This window comes from Mus caroli, chromosome 11, assembly GCF_900094665.2.
Source record: "Mus caroli chromosome 11, CAROLI_EIJ_v1.1, whole genome shotgun sequence".
Lineage (NCBI taxonomy): Eukaryota > Metazoa > Chordata > Mammalia > Rodentia > Muridae > Mus > Mus caroli.
Window position 1 is genome coordinate 73,906,738 of NC_034580.1, and position 18,593 is coordinate 73,925,330.

General features: G+C 49.1%; 1 protein-coding gene across 2 annotated transcripts in view; it reads right to left on the reverse strand.

Moving 5' to 3' along the window:
* Positions 1-1,171: 1,171 nt before the first annotated feature.
* Lgals9 (galectin 9) overlaps positions 1,172-18,593 on the reverse strand; it is a 22,855-nt gene continuing 5,433 nt past the window's right edge. Inside the window, exons 2-11 of one of the 2 annotated variants that reach the window (XM_021177629.2) lie at positions 15,925-16,013; positions 10,929-11,130; positions 9,284-9,394; positions 7,750-7,842; positions 6,102-6,137; positions 5,533-5,583; positions 4,965-5,006; positions 4,088-4,176; positions 3,782-3,944; positions 1,172-1,698 (exon numbers count right to left, since the gene is read on the reverse strand). In XM_021177629.2, coding sequence (XP_021033288.1) covers positions 1,552-1,698; positions 3,782-3,944; positions 4,088-4,176; positions 4,965-5,006; positions 5,533-5,583; positions 6,102-6,137; positions 7,750-7,842; positions 9,284-9,394; positions 10,929-11,130; positions 15,925-16,013 — 1,023 coding nt within the window. In that variant the 3' untranslated portion in view covers positions 1,172-1,551. The remainder of the gene's footprint in view (positions 1,699-3,781; positions 3,945-4,087; positions 4,177-4,964; positions 5,007-5,532; positions 5,584-6,101; positions 6,138-7,749; positions 7,843-9,283; positions 9,395-10,928; positions 11,131-15,924; positions 16,014-18,593) is intronic. The other variant, XM_021177630.2, reaches the window with a different exon arrangement.

Sequence of the window (18,593 nt, forward strand, 5' to 3'; positions counted from 1 at the left end):
AAAAAAAAAGAGAAGAGAAGAGACTCAGAATTGGCATATGACCTCCATATACATTTTCATTCACTTGTATGCATGGAGACATAGCACATGCACACATACATACCACACACACATCATACATACACACACATACATACACCACATACACACATACATACTCACACACATACACACACCATATATGCATACACAGCCTCAACACATATACCCATACATACACACCACACATACATACAAACTGTACACATACACACCACACACATACACACCATATACACATACATACATACATACATACATACCACATATATCACATATATGTACACATCACATACCTATATATTCATATACCACACACACATACACACCATATATACCACACACACACACACACACACCACAGATGTACACACACCACAGATGTACACACACACACACACACACACACCACAGATGCACACACACACCACAGATGCACACACACACACACACCACAGATGCACACACACACACACACACACCACAGATGTACACACACACACACACCATATATACCACATACACACACACACACACCCCACAGATGTACACACACTCTGGCTTAGTAGGTCTGGGAAGGACCCAATGCTGCTTTTTCTTTCACTTCTGTTTTGTGAGACAAGATCACATTGTGTATTCCAAGCTGATCTTGAACTTGCCATCCTCCTGCCTCAGGATGCCAGGTGGGCTGCTGCATTTCTGACCAGCTCCCAGGTGTTGCTGAAGCTGATGATCTGAAGTCCCCACCCTGGTTCCTGAGGGAGGGGAGCCTCAAGGAGTTAGCATCATTCAGGGTCCCTAATGGCAGGTCCCCACCCCAGACCCTTCTGCTAGGGAGCTCACAGCAGGCCAGCTCCTCCTGACCCCATTACCTCTCCTCCCACCCAACACAAGCTGCCAGGGCTCCCACAGCCTCTGCCCAGCACCTCCTCCATCTTAGAGCATGAGGTTGCTCCCTGGTTTGCACTGAGGCTGGCATTCTTGTCAGAGACCCTGGGCCCCAGTTTGCACCTTGTGGGGTTTGGGAGGAGGGACCCCTATACACAGGGCACAGACCTGTCTCCTACCATTCCCTTTGGTAGGTTCTAGAATGTCTCTAGGCCTGTTCAATAACCCAGCCATCTCACATGTGTGTGTAGACAAGCAATATTATTTCTTTATTTTATGGATACTGGGCAAGACATTGTGGGTCAGTTGAAGGCCAGTGGGATGAAGGGGTGAAGGAAAAGAGCCACAGAGGGGGGAAAGATCAGAGATCCGAGCAAACCCAGGAGGGTCACTTCCCTCAGTATGTAGCTAGCTTGGGGGCAATGGCTCAGACTATGGACTGACAGCCATGTGCCACACAGCCCAGGACACCCCCTTTGTGCAGGGGAGTCAATTGGGAATTTCACCTTCCTGGAATTCCTGTAAGTGATGATCTCTTTTGATGGTGCCAGGGCTGAGACAGGGGAGAGATGACAAGACATAGGCAGGGTGCCCCAGCCCTTATCCCTAGGCCAGAGAGCTTGCTTATGTCTGCACGTGGGTCAGCTGGATATCACCCGCCACTTCTAGAGTGTTGATATCGTGCAAGTTCTTCAGGCGGTGGTAGTATTCACACATGTGTTGACCATTCACAGCCACCTTGAAGCAGTGACCTTCACATAAGATCCACACCTGGGCAGAGACACCACAACAGGGCGTTTTGAGAACCCAGGATTGTGTCTTCTTCCCCCAGCCTCTCTCCTTCCTTAGAAGCAAGCCCCAATCCTGGCCTCTAGACAGCCTGAAGGGTCTGCCTTCCACTAAACAACAGCATTCTCTTGGCCTTGTACATTCGTGGAAGCTGTTCCCAAGCTTATTTGCATGATTGATTTCCCACCATTCAGAGAGAGAAGAGTACAGGCCCATCCCCTCCCACGACCTTCCATGCCTCTCTCACCTCCTGACTCCCACCCATTCCCCCCAACCATCTACCCAGACCATGTCCCCACCCCAATCTCACTCTCCATATGAACCCTGAGCCACTAGTGACAGGAGTTGGCTTGGGCTACCTCTGTCTCCAGTGTTCCGGGCCTGGTCTCCACCAAGTCATTTTCAACGAGACAACTGACACAACCAAGTTAAAGCTTTGTGACCCAGGGCCACCGCTAACACTCATCTCGCACTGTGTGAGGACCAGGCTAACACTCACCTCATGCTGGATGTGAGCACTATCTATCCAAAGTGTGCCGCAGACCCCGTCACGCCCCACCCTTTTACTCTATGAGATTCTGTTTTATTTATTAGGTCTGTGTTGTCACTAAACTAAAATCCAAGCTCAGAGGGCTGGAGAGATGGCTTAGCAGCTAAGAGCACTGGCTGCTCTTGCAGAGGACCTGGGTTCATTTCCTAGCACCCACATGGCAGCTCACAACTGTCTGTAACTCTAGCTCCAGGGGATCTGATGCCTTCTTCTGACTTCTGAGGGCCTCAGGCATGCATGCACATGGTATACATCCATGCTGAAAAACACTCATAAATTTAAAAAAAAAAAAAAAGCCAAGCGTGCTACATGTCTGTAATTAATTACAGCATTTGAGAGGCAGGAGGATCAGGAGTTCAAGGCCAGCCTTGAATATGAAGTAAGTGTGAGACAAGCCTGGGCTATGTATGTGTCTCAATAACAGTAGCGAAATGCAAGCTTGCTTTATGACCTAGAGCCCCATGCTCTAAGTCTCGTGGCAAAGAGTGTTGTCATTACAGTTCCAAATGATGGCTGCACATTGGCCCAGGGGCAGGGTCTCAGCATTGATTTTTCTCATTTAAGCTCACTAGGTAATTTGATGTCTTAACCAGGGTGGATAAGGCCTACTTGGGGTATCAGGCTTCCAGCCGCAGCTCAATGCCAGCTCTTCCTCCTTGGTAACACATGACTGCATAAGCCAACGAGCGAATGGCAGTTCACTCTTGGCTGTGATTGGCACAAAACTGGCTGTGTGACCTCATGCAAGTGACCCATCTTTGTGAGTTTATCTGCCCCTCTGCAGTGGGTTCAAGACTAACCCTCTTAAGACCCTGTCTAAAAAGAGAAGGAAAGAAAAAAGAAGGAAGGAAGAAAAGGAAGAAGAAAAAGGGACTGGTGAGATGGCTCAGCAGTTAAGAGCACTGACTGTTCTTCTGAAGATCTTGAGTTCAAATCCCAGCAACCACATGGTGGCTCACAACCATCTGTAATGAGATCTGATGCCCTCTTCTGGCATGTTTGAAGACAGCTACCGTGTACTTACATATAATAAATAAATCAATCTTTAAAAAAAAAAAGGACAGCCATGACTTACTAGTATGGAGGAGGAAGAGGAGGAAGAGGAGGAGGAGGAGGAGGAGGCAGGGCTGGGAAATGGGTGTGGTGGTTCAGGCCTGTAATCTTAGCAAGGTAGATGGATCACCTGAGCTCAAGGGCAGACACCTTACAGAATGAGTTGTAGGTAAGCCTGGGCTAAAGTGAGTCCCTGCCACAAACAAACAAACAAACAAACAAACAAGCAAACAAACCCAGGCTACTGTTCTTGCCTAGCCTAAGGCTGTCTGTCAGTCCCCAGATCTGGGGGAAGTGGGCATAGCAGATACAAACCTTTACTTCAGCAGGGGCAGTACTCATGAAATAATATCAATTTGTACAGCATTTTCTCTCCTTTGGGATGCAGCCCTCACATCCCAGGCATCGGCCTGTATCCCATCACAGACCCCTGCATCCTCCTCTTGCACCCTAGCATCTTACCAAGAAGCTCTGGCCTCGACTGAAGGGCATCCTCCCAAGCAGACTTCGCTCTTCCTGCCCCCAGGAGTTGTTGATCTGAGTGTTTCGGACAACAGCATTCTCATTGAAACGGGGGTTCAGGTGGAAAGCAATGTCACCTCCACAGCGAAGGTTGATATGGAACCTGGAATGGACAGTTCACAGAGACCCCGTTTAGCTACTGAGCTCTGGGCTCAGCCCCTACCCATCATCCCAGGTGGCTCAGAGCCACGCTGACCAGAACAACCCTGGAAGCCTCTGTTGTGGGAGCCCTGGGGGTTGTCTTACCTCGTAGCATCTGGCAAGACATTGCCTGATATCATGATGGACTTGGACGGGTAAAGCCCATTTGGGATGGGGGTGTAGAAAGGTATGGTCTGTAGGGAGGGTGAGAACAGAGTATCTTCAGCTGGGCTGCAGCAACAGCAGGGGACACAGTGTCTAAGGACTCTAAAGCCTGGCCCATGAGTCCTGCATCTTCTGGAAGGCATCCAGTTTCCTTTACTTGACTCATTAAGTGTCAAAATAAAAGAACCCTTCCAGTGTTTCCCAAAATACATTTCAACTATAACGAGGAGGAATATTGTTGGGGCACAAATGTCTTTGGGGTGTTGGGGTTTAATGAGAATGCCCCTCCCACCACCACCCAGAGGCTCATATATTTAAATAGTTGGTCCCCTGTTGATGGAACTGTTTGTGAAGGATTGAGAGGTGTGGTCTTGTTGGAGAAAATGTGTTGCTGGGGTTTAAGCTTTGAGGTTTCAAATGACCTGTACCATTCCCAGCCTCCTCTACTCCTCAACAACCCCGGCCTCCTACAAAATGTGAGCTCTCAGCTACTGCTCCGGTGCTGTGCCTGCCTCTTTGCTGCCAGGTTCCCTGCTGTGATGGTCATGAGCTTGTAAGCCCCAAATTAAACGCTTCCTTCTGTAAGGTGCCTTGGTCATGGTGTCTAAGGCAGGTCTACAATTTGCTCCTGCTGAAGGGGCCATTTTAAAGTTGAAAGCTCTTTTCCAACTGTCTACTGATAGATACTTGAACTGTTTACCTGGGTGCAGGAACCTTCACTGATCATGTAAGTCAGAGAACTCTCCCACAAAGCCCTTCACCTCTCACCCTGCCCAACATGAGCCAAAGCTCCAGAGCTCCACAGGAAACCACTTACATAGGCTGGGGTGGGGTACACCATAGGAGGGATTCCAGGAGTCTGTGGAAGAGACACACGAGTGACACACACTCCAAGGGACCTTCAACAGCCAGCCCTTGAAGCCTCCTATCCCTCTTCTCTGTCACACCAGCAGACACAGAACTTCCTGGCCTTTTTCCTGGAGCCCACGATGGTCCCTTGTCTTTTAGCCACTTCCCATGCATCCCCATCAACTCAGGGTCTCCCACCTGCACTGTGCTAGGGGAAGGACAGATAGACTGGCTGTCAGTAGTGACTCGGTGGGGGTTTGAGCTTAGTTAGCAAGCTAGGGTCTGGGGCCACCACACTCCAGCCTGGGCAACTGGAGAACCAGAGTGCCTGCCAGTTATATTCCTATAAAGACTGTTTCTGAGTGTCTATTGTCCCAAGGAGAGTTTGGGCTGTTCTTCTTAGCAGAGGGCCCAGCCCCAGCTTTCTCCATGTCTGTCCTAAGTACTTTGGTTCCAACTTTGTGACTCTAGGGAATTATGCTTTTGACTAAAGGAAAGTGGTAGGTCTGTGAGGTAACCAAAAATTTTAGACTTACAGAGAACATCTGTCCAGGGGTGCTGTGAACCATATGGATGGTAGTTTGAGCCTGGGAAAAAAAAGAAATGGGTTCTCACCGTTACAAGAACTACTATCTGCCACCAGAGGGTGCTGCATTATATCCATCCGTAAGCCTGAAGCTTGGACTGTAATCAGGCAGGTCTTTCACCACAGTCCCTCCCAGACACCCATATACACTAGGGCTGGGGAGTGGAAGATAGATTATGACTAGAGTTCTGCCCACCAGCCTTGCCAGTGCTCGGAATCCAGCTGTGCGCCACCACCATGTATTGTTAAGGGATGCTGAGGATAAACTCAGGGATTTGTGTGCGCTACTCAAACACTCTACTCCACCAACAGAATTCACCCCCAGCATTGTTCTCTCTATTTGATCAGAGCCAGCCAAGCACACCTGCAGCCCCCTCCCACCAATATCCCTGAGGCCTGGTGGGTAAGGAGTGTGTGTTGTCTTGTCTGCCCTTATGAGGGATGCTGGAGCCTTATGGTTCTAAACATACACACACACACACACACACACACACACACACACACGAGCAGAGGACTTACCACGGGTGCCTGGTGGGCAGGACGAAAGTCCTGAGTCTGAAAAGGATCAAGGGAGGGGAAAGGTGGTTATCTCTGGGATCACACGGGGTGAGAGGTGACCTCAAAGGTCAGGCGTTGTCCTGGTGGTCAGCATCACCTCCTTCCTGAGCCTGCCGCACAGCCCTTAAATTCTCACCCTCGCAAGGATGCAGAGGGGGTACCTGGTCCCCTGAGAGAGGATTCAACCCGCCTGGCCACATGGCGAGGTGAGAGCCACACTCCCAGATCCCCACTTGGTTAGCATTTAGCTTTGTTGGGTGCTGAGCGCAGAGCTTCAGTGCTTTCCAAGGAGACCAGCGTCCTTGACTCCCATCCCCCTGCTGAGGTCCGAGGCTCAGAAAGGTTAAGCAACTTGCCCTGGCTGGCCCTGGCACTGAGTAAGAAGATCCCAAGGGAACCCAGCTAAGTCACATTGCATCTACCACGTCCCAGGCCAGGGTCAATGTTGGGCTACCCTGCAATGGCTTCCAGATCCCCTGCCAGACCTAGAGTTGGTATGGCAGAAGGCAGGTGACATTTCAGGCCATCATGAACCGCAACTGCCTGAGTGACCACAGAGCTGCTGGCCTTACCTCCCTACCCACATCCCACCACCGCCATCCCAGCGTATATCCCTCCCTCCATTTTTAGCTTCCTGTTCTCCCTGACTATTCAAAAAAAAAAAAAAATCCATGTTCTGAGTCCCTATTGCGTGCCAGCACCAAGTAAGGAGCTGGAAATACATAAATGAACAAACAAGCCCTGGTGCCAGTCTTCCAGGATTCCTGGGCATGGAGAAGGTGGGTAACTTGAAGAAGGTGCACATGCAAAGGATGTTGTGTCCCACACAGCACAGACAAGTGACAAGTCCACCATAACATAAGGTGGGCCAGAGAAAACTCTTGAGTGTTATTTAAACAAAGAATTATAGTGTAATTGTTAGTTTGCCAGGGGCGAGGTGAACAGATGGGTTAGCCTGTGCAAAAGAGAGCTGGCCAGCGAGGGCTTTGAGTGAACCTCGGAGGTGATGTGACTGAGCGGAGGTGGGAAGTAAGCTGAAGCCAGACTAGACAGTGCTCTGTTGTGCCTTATGGGAGAATTTGAGCTTGTGTTTATTTATCGCTTAGTTTTTGTTTTGTCTGGTTTGGTTTGGTTTGGTTTGGTTTGGTTTGGTTTGGTTTGGTTTAGACAGGGTCTCACATGGTTCAAGCTGAAGGTGATTTTGAACTTCTGATCCTTCCTGGTTCTTCCCCCAAAGTACGAAGATTATAGGCATCCTCCAGGCTTCGCGCTCTGTTCAGAAAGACTTTTGGCCCTAACCCTAAAGGATTTTACAGTGGGCGAGTGTGAGGCAGAATGTGGGTGGGTGAGGTCACTGTGCAGTGGTGAAAGGAACCATCCCAGCTGACACATGTGAGGAGTTACCACAGGCTAGACCCACGAGTGGCTTTAGGGAGAGAGAGGGGCACTTAGAAGAACAGAGCCAGGAGGGACACAATTCTGGGCAGCTGGTGAATGCAGAGGACCCTGGCTTGGTTTGATGGGGTCTGAAGGCCCCTGGCTAGCTTGTTGGTTGGACCTGCCTCTAGGCTCTATCTCTTTGAGTCTCCAGGCCGAACACTTAACTCACTTTCTGTTTGCGCCCCTTAGGGGTCCGTGGGAACTGGACTGGCTGAGAGAACTGCACTGTGGAGAAGACAGGCTGGACAGGGGCTGCAGAGTTCTGTTAAAACAAAAGCATGTCTGGGTGACAGAAACAGGAGGCATTGCCAAAGCAAGGGCAGGCAAAAAGCAAGGGCTGGCTCCGGACCCAGAGGAATGACACCAGGAAAGGGTTAGGTTGGCGTGAGCAAGGTCAGGGTGCCCCTTTCCTCCCTCTGTCCTGCTTCTGCTCCTGCAGGAAGGGTCAAGAATCAGCAGCTGTGAGGATGAGGCCAGAGGAAAAGGGGCCAGTTTCCCCCGCAGAATCTCTAGATATTAATTTATTTATTTACTTATTTACAGTATTTGGTATTTTTGTGACGGAGTCTCATGTAGCCCAGGCTAGTCTTAAACTCACTACGTAGGAGAGGAAGAGGATGGCCTTGAACTCCTAACTCCTCTGCCTTCGGAATCGCAGACCCGAGACTCTGCCCAGCTGGACTTTCAGATCTTAGCAACACATCAAAAATTCTAAAACAAGCCGGGTAGCAGTGGTGCACACCTTTAATCCCAGCACTCAGAAGGCAGAGGCAGGAGGAACCCTGAGAATTCAAGGCCAGTCTGGTCTCTACATAGCCAGTTCCCAAAAGAGTCAGGACTGCATAGAAAAACTCTGTCTCAATTGCTCTGTTTAAACACAGATGAATGTGGTCTGTAATCTCAAGCATTAAAGAGGCTGGAAGCAGGAAGATGACACTGTAGAGCCAATCTGGGCTACACAGTTTTCAAGGCCAGCCTGAGCTAAAATATCAGAACTAGGCCTGGTGTTACGCATCTATAATCACAACACTGGAGAGAGAAACTGAGACAGGAGGATTGGCAAAAGTTCATCAGACGCTGTCACAAAATAAATAATTTGTTTTCAGAGCTGAGCCTGGTCCCATATATCTGTTATCCCAGTACTCAAGAGGCAGAAGCAGAAGAATCATAAATTAGAGGCCAGCCTGGGTTACAAAGTGAGATTTTGCCACACACTAAAAGAAAAGAAAAGAAAACAAAACAAAACAAAAGAAAGCAAAACAACAACAACAAAAAAAACCACATACACACACACAAAAGTTTTTTTGGGTTTTTGTTGGTTTGTTGGTTGGTTGGTGTTTGGTTTGATTTTGGTTTTGTTTGTTTGTTTTTAATACAGCAGTCAAACAGACCCAGGCTGGGCCACACTGTGCCCCCTGATTTGGATTCCATTTGGTTCCCTTTTAGAATTTCCTGGTCATGCACTAGACAGCTGAAGACAAGGAAACGCTTTGGCATCTTCACCAAGGTAGATTGTTCATCCCAGAGAAATCAATGCCAAAAGGGACAGAGAGACAGACATCAGGCAGACAGACACCGAATCGGCAAACCAGGGCAGCTCCAGAGCTACCTGGGGAAGATGCTTGCTGGTGCCCCACTGAGTGGGCACAAGCCCGACTGGTCACTGTCCTCTAACCCTGGGACAGGTGCCAACCTTTCCTGACCTGGAAGGTGATAAAGGACAGCTTCAAGCAGCCGGAGACAGCGATGGTGTCCACAAGGTGGTAGGGTACGCGGTGTTGGTACTGCACAAAGAATTTCTTGTTCACCATCACCTGAGGGAAGAGAATCACTGTGGGAGGAGGGCCAGGCCAGGCCACACCCAAGCTTTCCTTTCAGAAATAAGGATCTGCATCTTACATCCAGCTCTTCAAGGCAGGAACATCACCTGCAATGCCTGCCAAGGACAGAGTGTGTGAGCCACTGCACTCAGACCCATTATCCTCTGGGCTCCTGTTTCCTGTGGGCGTTCACTTACTTAGTCCAGGCTTACAGTTGCTTTTTAGAATACTTTTAGAGTTACTTTACTTCATGTGTATAAGTGTTTTTCATGCATGTATGTATGTGCACCACATGCATGCCTGTTGTACCATAAGAGGATGTTGAATCCCTTAGAACTGGACTTACAGATGGTTGTGGACTGCCGTGTAGGTGCAGGGAACTCAGCCTCTGCAAGAGCAGTCAGTGCTCTTAACCACTGAGCCATCTCTCCAGCCCCTAGGTTTATCTTTTCAAACTTGGTTCGTGTCAGTTAATTTTGTTTTTAAGTTGTTAAAACAGGGTCTCCTGTAGCCCAGGCTAGCTTCAAACTTGCTATGTAGCTAAGGATGACCCTTAACTCCTTGATCTTTTTGTTTCCATTACCCAAATGCTGGGATAAGAGACATGTACCACTAGGCCTAGTTTATGCAGTACCATGATCAAATCCAGAGCTCTGTGCATGCTGGGAAGGGATTCTACTAAGAGAACTACATCCCAGCCCTCACCTGGGGTAATAGTTACATGTGTATAGGATGCTTATGAGCAACAGAAGAAAAACAAGCTCAGGTTGTGCTTGTAGAGCACAAGGACCTCAGTGTCCCGCTCACCCCGGCCCAGGGACAGTGCCTAGCCTGTAGGGACACTCTGCCTTTAGCCAAACCTGAAGAAAACTTTGAACAATGTATTTCAACTGATGCAAGTTAAGACGGGGTGGGGGTGGGGGTGGGGGTTGTGTAGCTCAGTGGCAGAGCACTTGCCTCGTATGCAGGAGGCTAGGTGTGACTCCCAGCACCATAGAAAGCAGATGTTACTGGGACTGGCAGGTGAGGAGTTAGCTTGGATTTTGGGCCAAGTGAGGCTGTCTGCACAAGAGGCCCCACCTTGCCTTTGACAGTTGTTCGCTGGGGAAAGGGAAGTCATATCCTTTCAGCAGTGTAGTCATGCTAAGCCCCAGAAAACAACTCCACACCCATGCATGCAAAAGCAACTGTAATAAAACCCAGTGGGCGAATGGGGGTGGGGGAGACATAAAAGTAGGAAGGGACTGGGAAGACAAGGGTTTCAGGGTTTGTTGGTGGTGGTGGTTGGTTTTGTTTTTAAGACATATGGAGCCTCAAAGCAACATGGTGACAGATTGAGGTCTTATTTTCTAAGGAATAATAAAAGCAAGAGGTGCCTCTGCAGATTACAGGCTGGAGTCTGTAAGGCAGAGAGCAAAGGTCACATCTGTGTAGTGGCTTGGCTGAGACCTGATCTCATTGAATGTGGCTGTTTCAATGTGGTGGTTTGCCCAGGGAGCTGGTTGGGGGAGGGATCCCCCCCACTCACCTTGAACTCTGACCTCTGCACCAGGAAGCAAAGTTCAAAGGGCATCCCCTTCTGGAAGGGCATCTGCATCTTTCTCTCCTCAGGCCCCCACTGTCCGTTCTGCTTCGTGTTGCAAACCACATACCCTCCTTCCTCAAACCGGGGATTGAAGTGGAAGGCAATGTCATTTCCATTGAAGCTGTTCTGAAAGTTCACCACAATCCTAAGGCAGAGAGAGAGAGAAAAAAAAAAAAAAGAGCATCCTAGGGCGTGGCTTGCCGCCAGTGGGCCCGAAGCGCCTCCGACTGCCTGGGGCGTTAGCACAGTTTGAGGTCATCGGATTCAGACCTAATACATTTTGTACAGTGACCGCATTTTGCTCTTCCCGTGCTCCTTTCTTAAAAAGTAAAGTAGACAGTTAGTAAGAAAAACAACAAAAACGATGTGTCTTTCGCCACAGACAGCTAGAACTGGGCTCGCTCTTGGCAGTCAGCAGCTGGCATGCAGTGCTAAGCATCCCTCTGGGGGAGAGGTGTCATCTGCCATCGGCTGCCTCGCTCAGCTGTGCACTGTTGTGCAACTCCATTGTCATAGTTGGTTTTCGTTGTTGACACATCTGGGAAGGGAAAACTGGTGAACTGCCTCCAAGGATTCCCCCAGGACTAGAGCGTGTCTTTGGGGTGTTTCTTGGTTGCTGATTAACGGAGGAGGGCCCAGCCCACTGTGGATGGTGCAAGCTGGCCAGTAAGCAGCCATTCCTCCATGGTTCTCTGCATCACTTCCTGTCTTGGCTTCTTTTAATGATGTAACCTATGCGCTAAATGAACCCTTGCCTGGCCTAGTTGCTTCTGGTCCAAGTGCTTTATCACAGCAATAGAGGCAAAGTAATACAACCACCGTCTGGCCAGGCAAGATGCGCCACTGGCCAATCGCAGCAAGTCTGTTATGATGGCGGCCACTACTTTCTGCTTGGATTCGAGGCTATCCCTTGGTGGGAGTTGACTGTAAAGCTGGACAAAAGCCCGCAGCGGAAGGAATTAGGTAGGTCCTAGTGGGGAAGCTAACACTATTGTTTTGCTGAGTGGGTACAAATGTGCGCATAGAGATGCCTCTATATCCATGTCTATTATATTTTTATTAATTAAATTAATTATTCACTTACTAACAATGCTGCTGTCAGATTCAGTCAAGGTAAGCTTCTTTTGCTGAAAATGTGACAGCTACACGTGGGCATAAGTAGTAAAAAAAACCCCAAATAATGGAAAACATAGACATAAATGGGCCATCTCTATCACCCCTCCAAAATTCAGAGAGTAGCCCAGGAGAGAGGACAGGAAGACTGAGTGAATGATGCCCAGGGAGGGCGTGAGCGCCGTGGAACACTTCTCTTCCAGGTGTGACCTGGCCATGGTACTTCTGAACTCAGAGCAGCTACGGTTAGCTACAAGGCCCACTCAAGACTGCGTCAGACAGTACTCCGTCTGGAGGGAGGAGAGGCTCTCCACACGTGACCCTTCCCTGCGAATTTTCAGGCAGTTAATGGGAGAAGCAAGGAGTGTTTTCCTTCAGGGGTGTAGTCACATCACCTGAGTGCTCATGTTCCTGCAAGCACACTGTAACTCATGCACACGGATGTGAGCTTGATGGAACTGATATCAAAGATGAACATTAAGAATATTGCCCACTGGGGGCTGCAGAGAGGCTCAGAGGTTAAGAGCACCTTGTGGCTCTTGCAGAGGAGGATCTCTTTTGCCTCCTACCCCCACAGCGTGGCTCACAGCCACCTGTTACTCCAGTCCCCGGGGGATCCAAGGGCCTCTTCTGATCTTCATGGGCAACAGGCTCACATGTAACATTCAGACATACATGCAGGCAAAACACTCATATCCATAAAATAAAATTTAAAAAAATTATTAAAGAGAAATGTCTCCCAGGAAAGTCCTTTGCATAAGGGGACAGTGTCTGGAGGTGAGCACTGACTGCTGAAAGCAACCTGTGACCTGCTCAATGGGGAAAGCAATGGACAAATTCAGGACACTTGAGATGGCTCAGCAGGTAAAGACACCTACAGCCAAGCCCGACACCTAGGTTCAATCCCTGGGATCCTCACGGTGCCGGGGAATAACTGACTCCTGAAAGTTGTCCTCTGATATCACACATATGCCGTGGCAAGAGTGAGCACAAACACACACACATACATGTAATAATTTACAAAAGAAAAAAAGAACCAGTTCAAAAATCATGTGAAATTGTTCTCCAGCCATGAGAAGCCTTCACTCCTAAGCTTGGTCCTCACAGAGCGCTGTTGTGCTATGTTGAGAGACATAGGTACGGAAGTCAGGGTTAGAGCTCTAACCTGGGCTCCAGTGTCTCCTCCATATGACCCTTGACCCACACTAACTTTGTAAGTTCCCCTTTTACCAACAGTGGAAAATTCCCATTCTTGTCACTTTCCTGGGAGGAAGCCCCTTCCCCACGGTCACTTTTGAAGTACAGCTGGGGCTCCAAGAGGAGCGGGTTAAAAATCACAAAACTTCAGGACTGGCAGGAGCTCAAAACTTCACCAAAGGAGCGAATTTGGAGTTTGCCCCGCCTCTCCAGGTCATTGCCAGCTTGGATTCAAGATCCAAGTTCAGGTTTGAGACTCTCCTCCCAGGGGCCTCACAATCCAGGGGCCTGAACTAAAGTGATTGCTGCCGGCCTCTCTACTCACTCTGGGCTCCATAGCCCTCACACAGAGCTTTGTCACCTGCACCCCACTCCGCGTACCCCGCACTGTGCCACACTCAGAGGCAGCCCCTGACACACATCCCATCAGCTCCTCTCACATGGGAAAGCCTGTTCGAGTTTTCTGTTGGAAGGTGCCTTCTGGAACAGTCTAAGCAGCAGGATGATGACCAGGCCCTCAATGGCTGAGACCTTAGACATTAGGACATATAAGGAGCTACTGTGGCCCTAAGGCAGGGCCTGTCCCAGCTGGTCATATGTTTGGGAGGTTTGAGCAGACACAGAATCACAACACTGAAGCCTTAGTTCTTTTTTGAGACAGGTCTCGTGTACCCCAGCCTGGTCTCAAACTTGATGTGTAGCTGATAATGAATTTAAATTCCTAATCCACCTGTCCTCTGGGTCTGATATTATGATTATCTGTTTTGGTTTTTGGTCCCTGTCCTGCTGCCTGAACCCCACCCTCTACCCCTGTCCTATGGTTTGAGCCTAGGACTTGCTTGTTAGGCAAGCATTCTACCAACCCAGCTATATCCCTAGCCCCTTTATTTGTCTTGCATCAGATACCACTGCTTTTAAAATTCCCAGGGATGTACTTCTGCCTGAGAAGGGGATCTCTCCTAAGCTCCAAGGGAGGGCACCAGCTTTGGGAGGGAGAAGGCAGTCTGTAGCAAACGCTGGAGTGGAGCTTTCCCCGTGTGGGTCCTGGATCTCCAGCTGGGAGGTCATAGGACAATCCCCTACTGCACTGCAGGGATCTCACACAGGCCTGGTAGCCAACATGGCTGTGACTACCCAGTAAGACAGCAAAGGTGGGAAAAGCTAGCCAGAAACCAAATAGTTGGAGTGACATGAAGGAGACTCAGGAAGTCTTCCCATTGTCCCATTTAAGGCCATGATGGGCTGTTGTGTTTGGGACGAACAGCTGTGACTCTCATAGGAGATGGGCTGACTCTTTAGTTGGCAGCTACCACATAGACCCACCCAAAACAGATGAAAGCTGTATACACAACAGCAGAGGCTAATCAGGCTACAGGAAACCCAGGCCTTCTACAGCCCTTGAGAACACTCCCGGGTGCTCCAGTGCCCTGGCCCTCTTTTTATTTTTTATTTTGAGAAAGAGTCTTAATAAGTTGCCTAGGCTATCCTTAAACTTATTCAGTAGCCCAGGAAGGCCTTGAATCTTAGATCCTCCTGCCTCAGCCTTCCTCGGAGTTGAGCTGATAGACCTATCGGCAGCTTACTTTTCCTTTTGAAGATAGACCATGTACCCCAGGCTAGCCTCAAACTCCTTATATAGCTGAGGTTGACTTTGAACTTTTTTTTTTTAATCTTTAAGATTTATTTATTGTCCTATGTAAGTACACAGTAGCTGTCTTCAGACACACCAAAAGAGGGCGTCAGATCTCATTATGGATGGTTGTAAGCCACCATGTAGTTGCTGGGATTTGAACTCAGGACCTTTGGAAAAGCAGTCAGTGCTCTTAACCACAGGGCCATCTCGCCAGCTCCAACTTTGAACTTTTTCTGTTTTGTTTTCAAGATAGGGTCTTGCTATATAGTAAGTAGGAACATACTATGTAGACCAGGCTGGCCTTGAATTCAGAGATCCACCTGACTCTGTGACTTTTAACTTCTGATCTTCCAGTACCAAGCACTCCCATGCTTGGATTACAGGCACACACCACCATACCCAGTTTATGTAGCGCTGAGGTCTAGCCCAGGGCTTTGTGTGTGCTCAGCAAGCACTCCACTAACTGAGCTGCATCTCCATCCCTGGGGTTGCCCTTGACAGAAACTTTAAAATATTTCCTAGGACTCAAAAACTGATAGAGACACCTGGACAGATAGAGCCGAGAGACTGTGCAAAGGCTAAGAATGCTTCCTGCTCTTCCCCAGCTCAGCTTTCTGCATCCAGATCAGGCAGCTCCTAACTATCTGTAACTCCAGCTCCAGGAGGATCTGACCTCTTCTGACCTCCTCGGGCACCTGCACCCATGTACACACACACACACACACACACACCTAAAAAGAAAATTAGATAAAGCTGCAGTGGGAACTAAAGGACCTTCTCTCTTTGCAACACCGTGTCACAGTGTCAAGTGCGTCTTGTGGCTTGCTGTTCTTACCACTTCCCTCCTCAGACTGTGAGCTCCCTGGGACCAGGATGCTCAGTCTAGTGAGTCTGTCAATGGTGCTAAGATGGCAGGTACGGGCAGCGCCAGCCCTCCATACCCTGCAGCTCCACAGTTGCTGAGACTGGAGATCAACACCAATGCCATCCACATACCTTTGTGCAAAACTCTTGGTAGTCCCCTGGAGGGTCACCTGAAGTCCCTCCTGCAGCCCTCCTTGGATTAGTCCAGTAAAGGGGATGATCTGCATGGGGGAAATGGAGAGATATCAGTTGGCTGACATTCGCCTGGTGTGACAGTACCCAGTTAGGGCCAGGGACCCTGTTAGGGCATGGCCACCAAGGAACTAGAATCCCAGCCACACAGAACTTAGGGTCCCTCGTAGAGGCAGGCCCAATCTAGTTTCACAGTCCTTCTGAAAGGATCAGAAGACCACCAGGTTTCTGAGGCTTAGCCAGCAAGTGACCTCAAGCCTTTATCTTCCCCAGTCTGTAGGAGGTGACAGCTGTAGAACCTACCAGAAGGAAACAGCATACAAGGTAAGGAATGAGAATTGTGGTGAAGGCTGCTGGCCCCAACCCAAGTTCACCAAAGACCTCAGGGTCCTGACTAGGGACTCAGGAGGCCAGAAGACCCACCATTCTGTTTTGGAATTCAAGACCTTTCCTCTTAAGAGAGGGCCGAGGAAGGTATTCCCCAGCCCCCACCACCATGTAACAACATTGGCAGCTTGTTACATGCTCTGTTGTTACATGCTCTGTTGTTACATGCTCTGTTGTTACATGCTCTGTTGTTACATGCTCTGTTGTTACATGCTCGCTCAGTTCTCCCGGGGCCAGCTCTGCTGCTGGTTGTTAGCTGCAGCCTGCTCTGAAGATCTCAGCTTCTCTTCCTTCCCTAGGCCGACCCAGCTGCCTGTGAGCCCAGTGGTCCCTCTACCCCAGGGCCCGCTAGCACTCTCTCCATCAGGTTTCTCCCTACCCTCCCTAAAGTGTCCTAAAGGGGCACTGGGTCCCAGTGAGAGTCACACTGCTTTAGAGTCAGAAGAGTTCCAGGTTTGGACCCTAGTCACTGATCAGTATCTGTGTGTCTCTCTTTGCCTCAGTTTCTTCATTTGTAAATGGAGATAAACTATCGCCCCTGCTCCGGGACTCAGTCTTCACAAGACTGGCACCCCTCTGCCCTCATTCATCTTGCCTCATCCTCTCAAAACCAAATTCCCAAATTGGTGACTTACCATCTTCCAGAATATCCTTTTCTACCAAGGATAGCTCTGCTGCCTGCCGGGGCTGTCTCCTGATTGATTCTGCTATCTCTCCAGGGTGTTTAAATGTGTTTTCTGAAACCTCCTTTGGGTCAACGCCCTATGTAAATTAAATGCTCCAGGATCCAGGAAGGTGCCAGAGTTAAGTGATGTGACAGGTAGGGACTGGGATAGGTTGGCCTCAAGCTGTTTATCTGGCAGAGCACTGTACTCAGCTTTAATGAGGCCCACTGCTGGGGCCATGAAGCAAGCAAACACAAGAGACAGTTTGATATCCTGGGACCCTATTTGGTTTGGAATTATGCACACTCCAACCCCTTTAATAATTCAATAGTTTGCCGGGCAGTGGTGGCGCATGTCTTTAATCCTAGCACTTGGGAGGCAGAGGCAGGCAGATTTCTGGTCTACAGGGTGAGTTCCAGGGCAGCCAGGGCTTCACAGAGAAACCCTGTCTCAAAAAACCCTAAATAAATAAATAAATAAATAAATAGTTTTTAAATAATTCAATAAATTTAATAATTCCTTCCTTCGACTGCACTTACTATGCACCTATGTATATGCACATATTATAGGCACATTCACAAACAATGCAGCTAGAAACCTCAGCGCTCCTAGAGCTCACACCTGCACCAGGCTACACCACTCCCACATCTGAGCAAGAATGTAAATGTCCCTGCCCCTAGGTAACAATCAAATCCAGACAGCTCCTATTCAAATACATCCCTCACCCTGTTCAGGTAGGAAGGGGAGAAGGGTTTAATCTAGCCTGCACTGGTTTGGGGGTGTGTATGCAGTGGGGCAAAGAAAGGGAGACTGCGTGGAGGGAAGGGGCAGGCACAGTAGGAATGAATGTATAAAGCCAACCACCAAACACAGAACCACTTAAACCAGGCCCCTCAGGAACCAGCTCCTTCTTCTCTTGAACCCCGAAAAAAGCAGCCTCGAGCCACCGCTGCGCCCTTGGAGTACTCGGGCCCACCTGGACCACTGTCAGTTTTGAGCGTCTCCCACACTAACGATAAAGCTGTGTGGCTTCCTTTGCCTGTGAGCCAAGGGCTCTTACTGAATAAGTTGCCAAGAATTTGGAAACACTGACCATAAGGTAGCAGAGCTGCCAAACTTTCACAAGAACACAAATCTGAACTGTGAGGATGATTTTGTAATCTAATTCTGGGGTGCTCGGAGCTCCTTAAAAATGTATAAGAATTCTTGTCAGGCGTGGTTTTACACACCTGTGATCTCAGCCTTGGAAAGTGAATGCAGGAAGACCTGGGTTCACATTTATTTAATTTTTAAATTTTTTTATTAGATATTTTCTTCATTTACATTTCAAATGCTACCCTGAAATTCCCCTATACCCTCCTTCGGCCCTGCTCCCCTACCCACCCCCTCCCACTTCTTGGCCCTGGCATTCCCCTGTACTGGGGCATATAAAGTTTGCAAGACCAAGGGGCCTCTCTTCCCAGTGATGGCCGACTAGGCCATCTTCTGCTACATATGCAGCTAGAGACACGAGCTCTGGGGGGTACTGGTTAGTTCATATTGTTGTTCTACCTATAG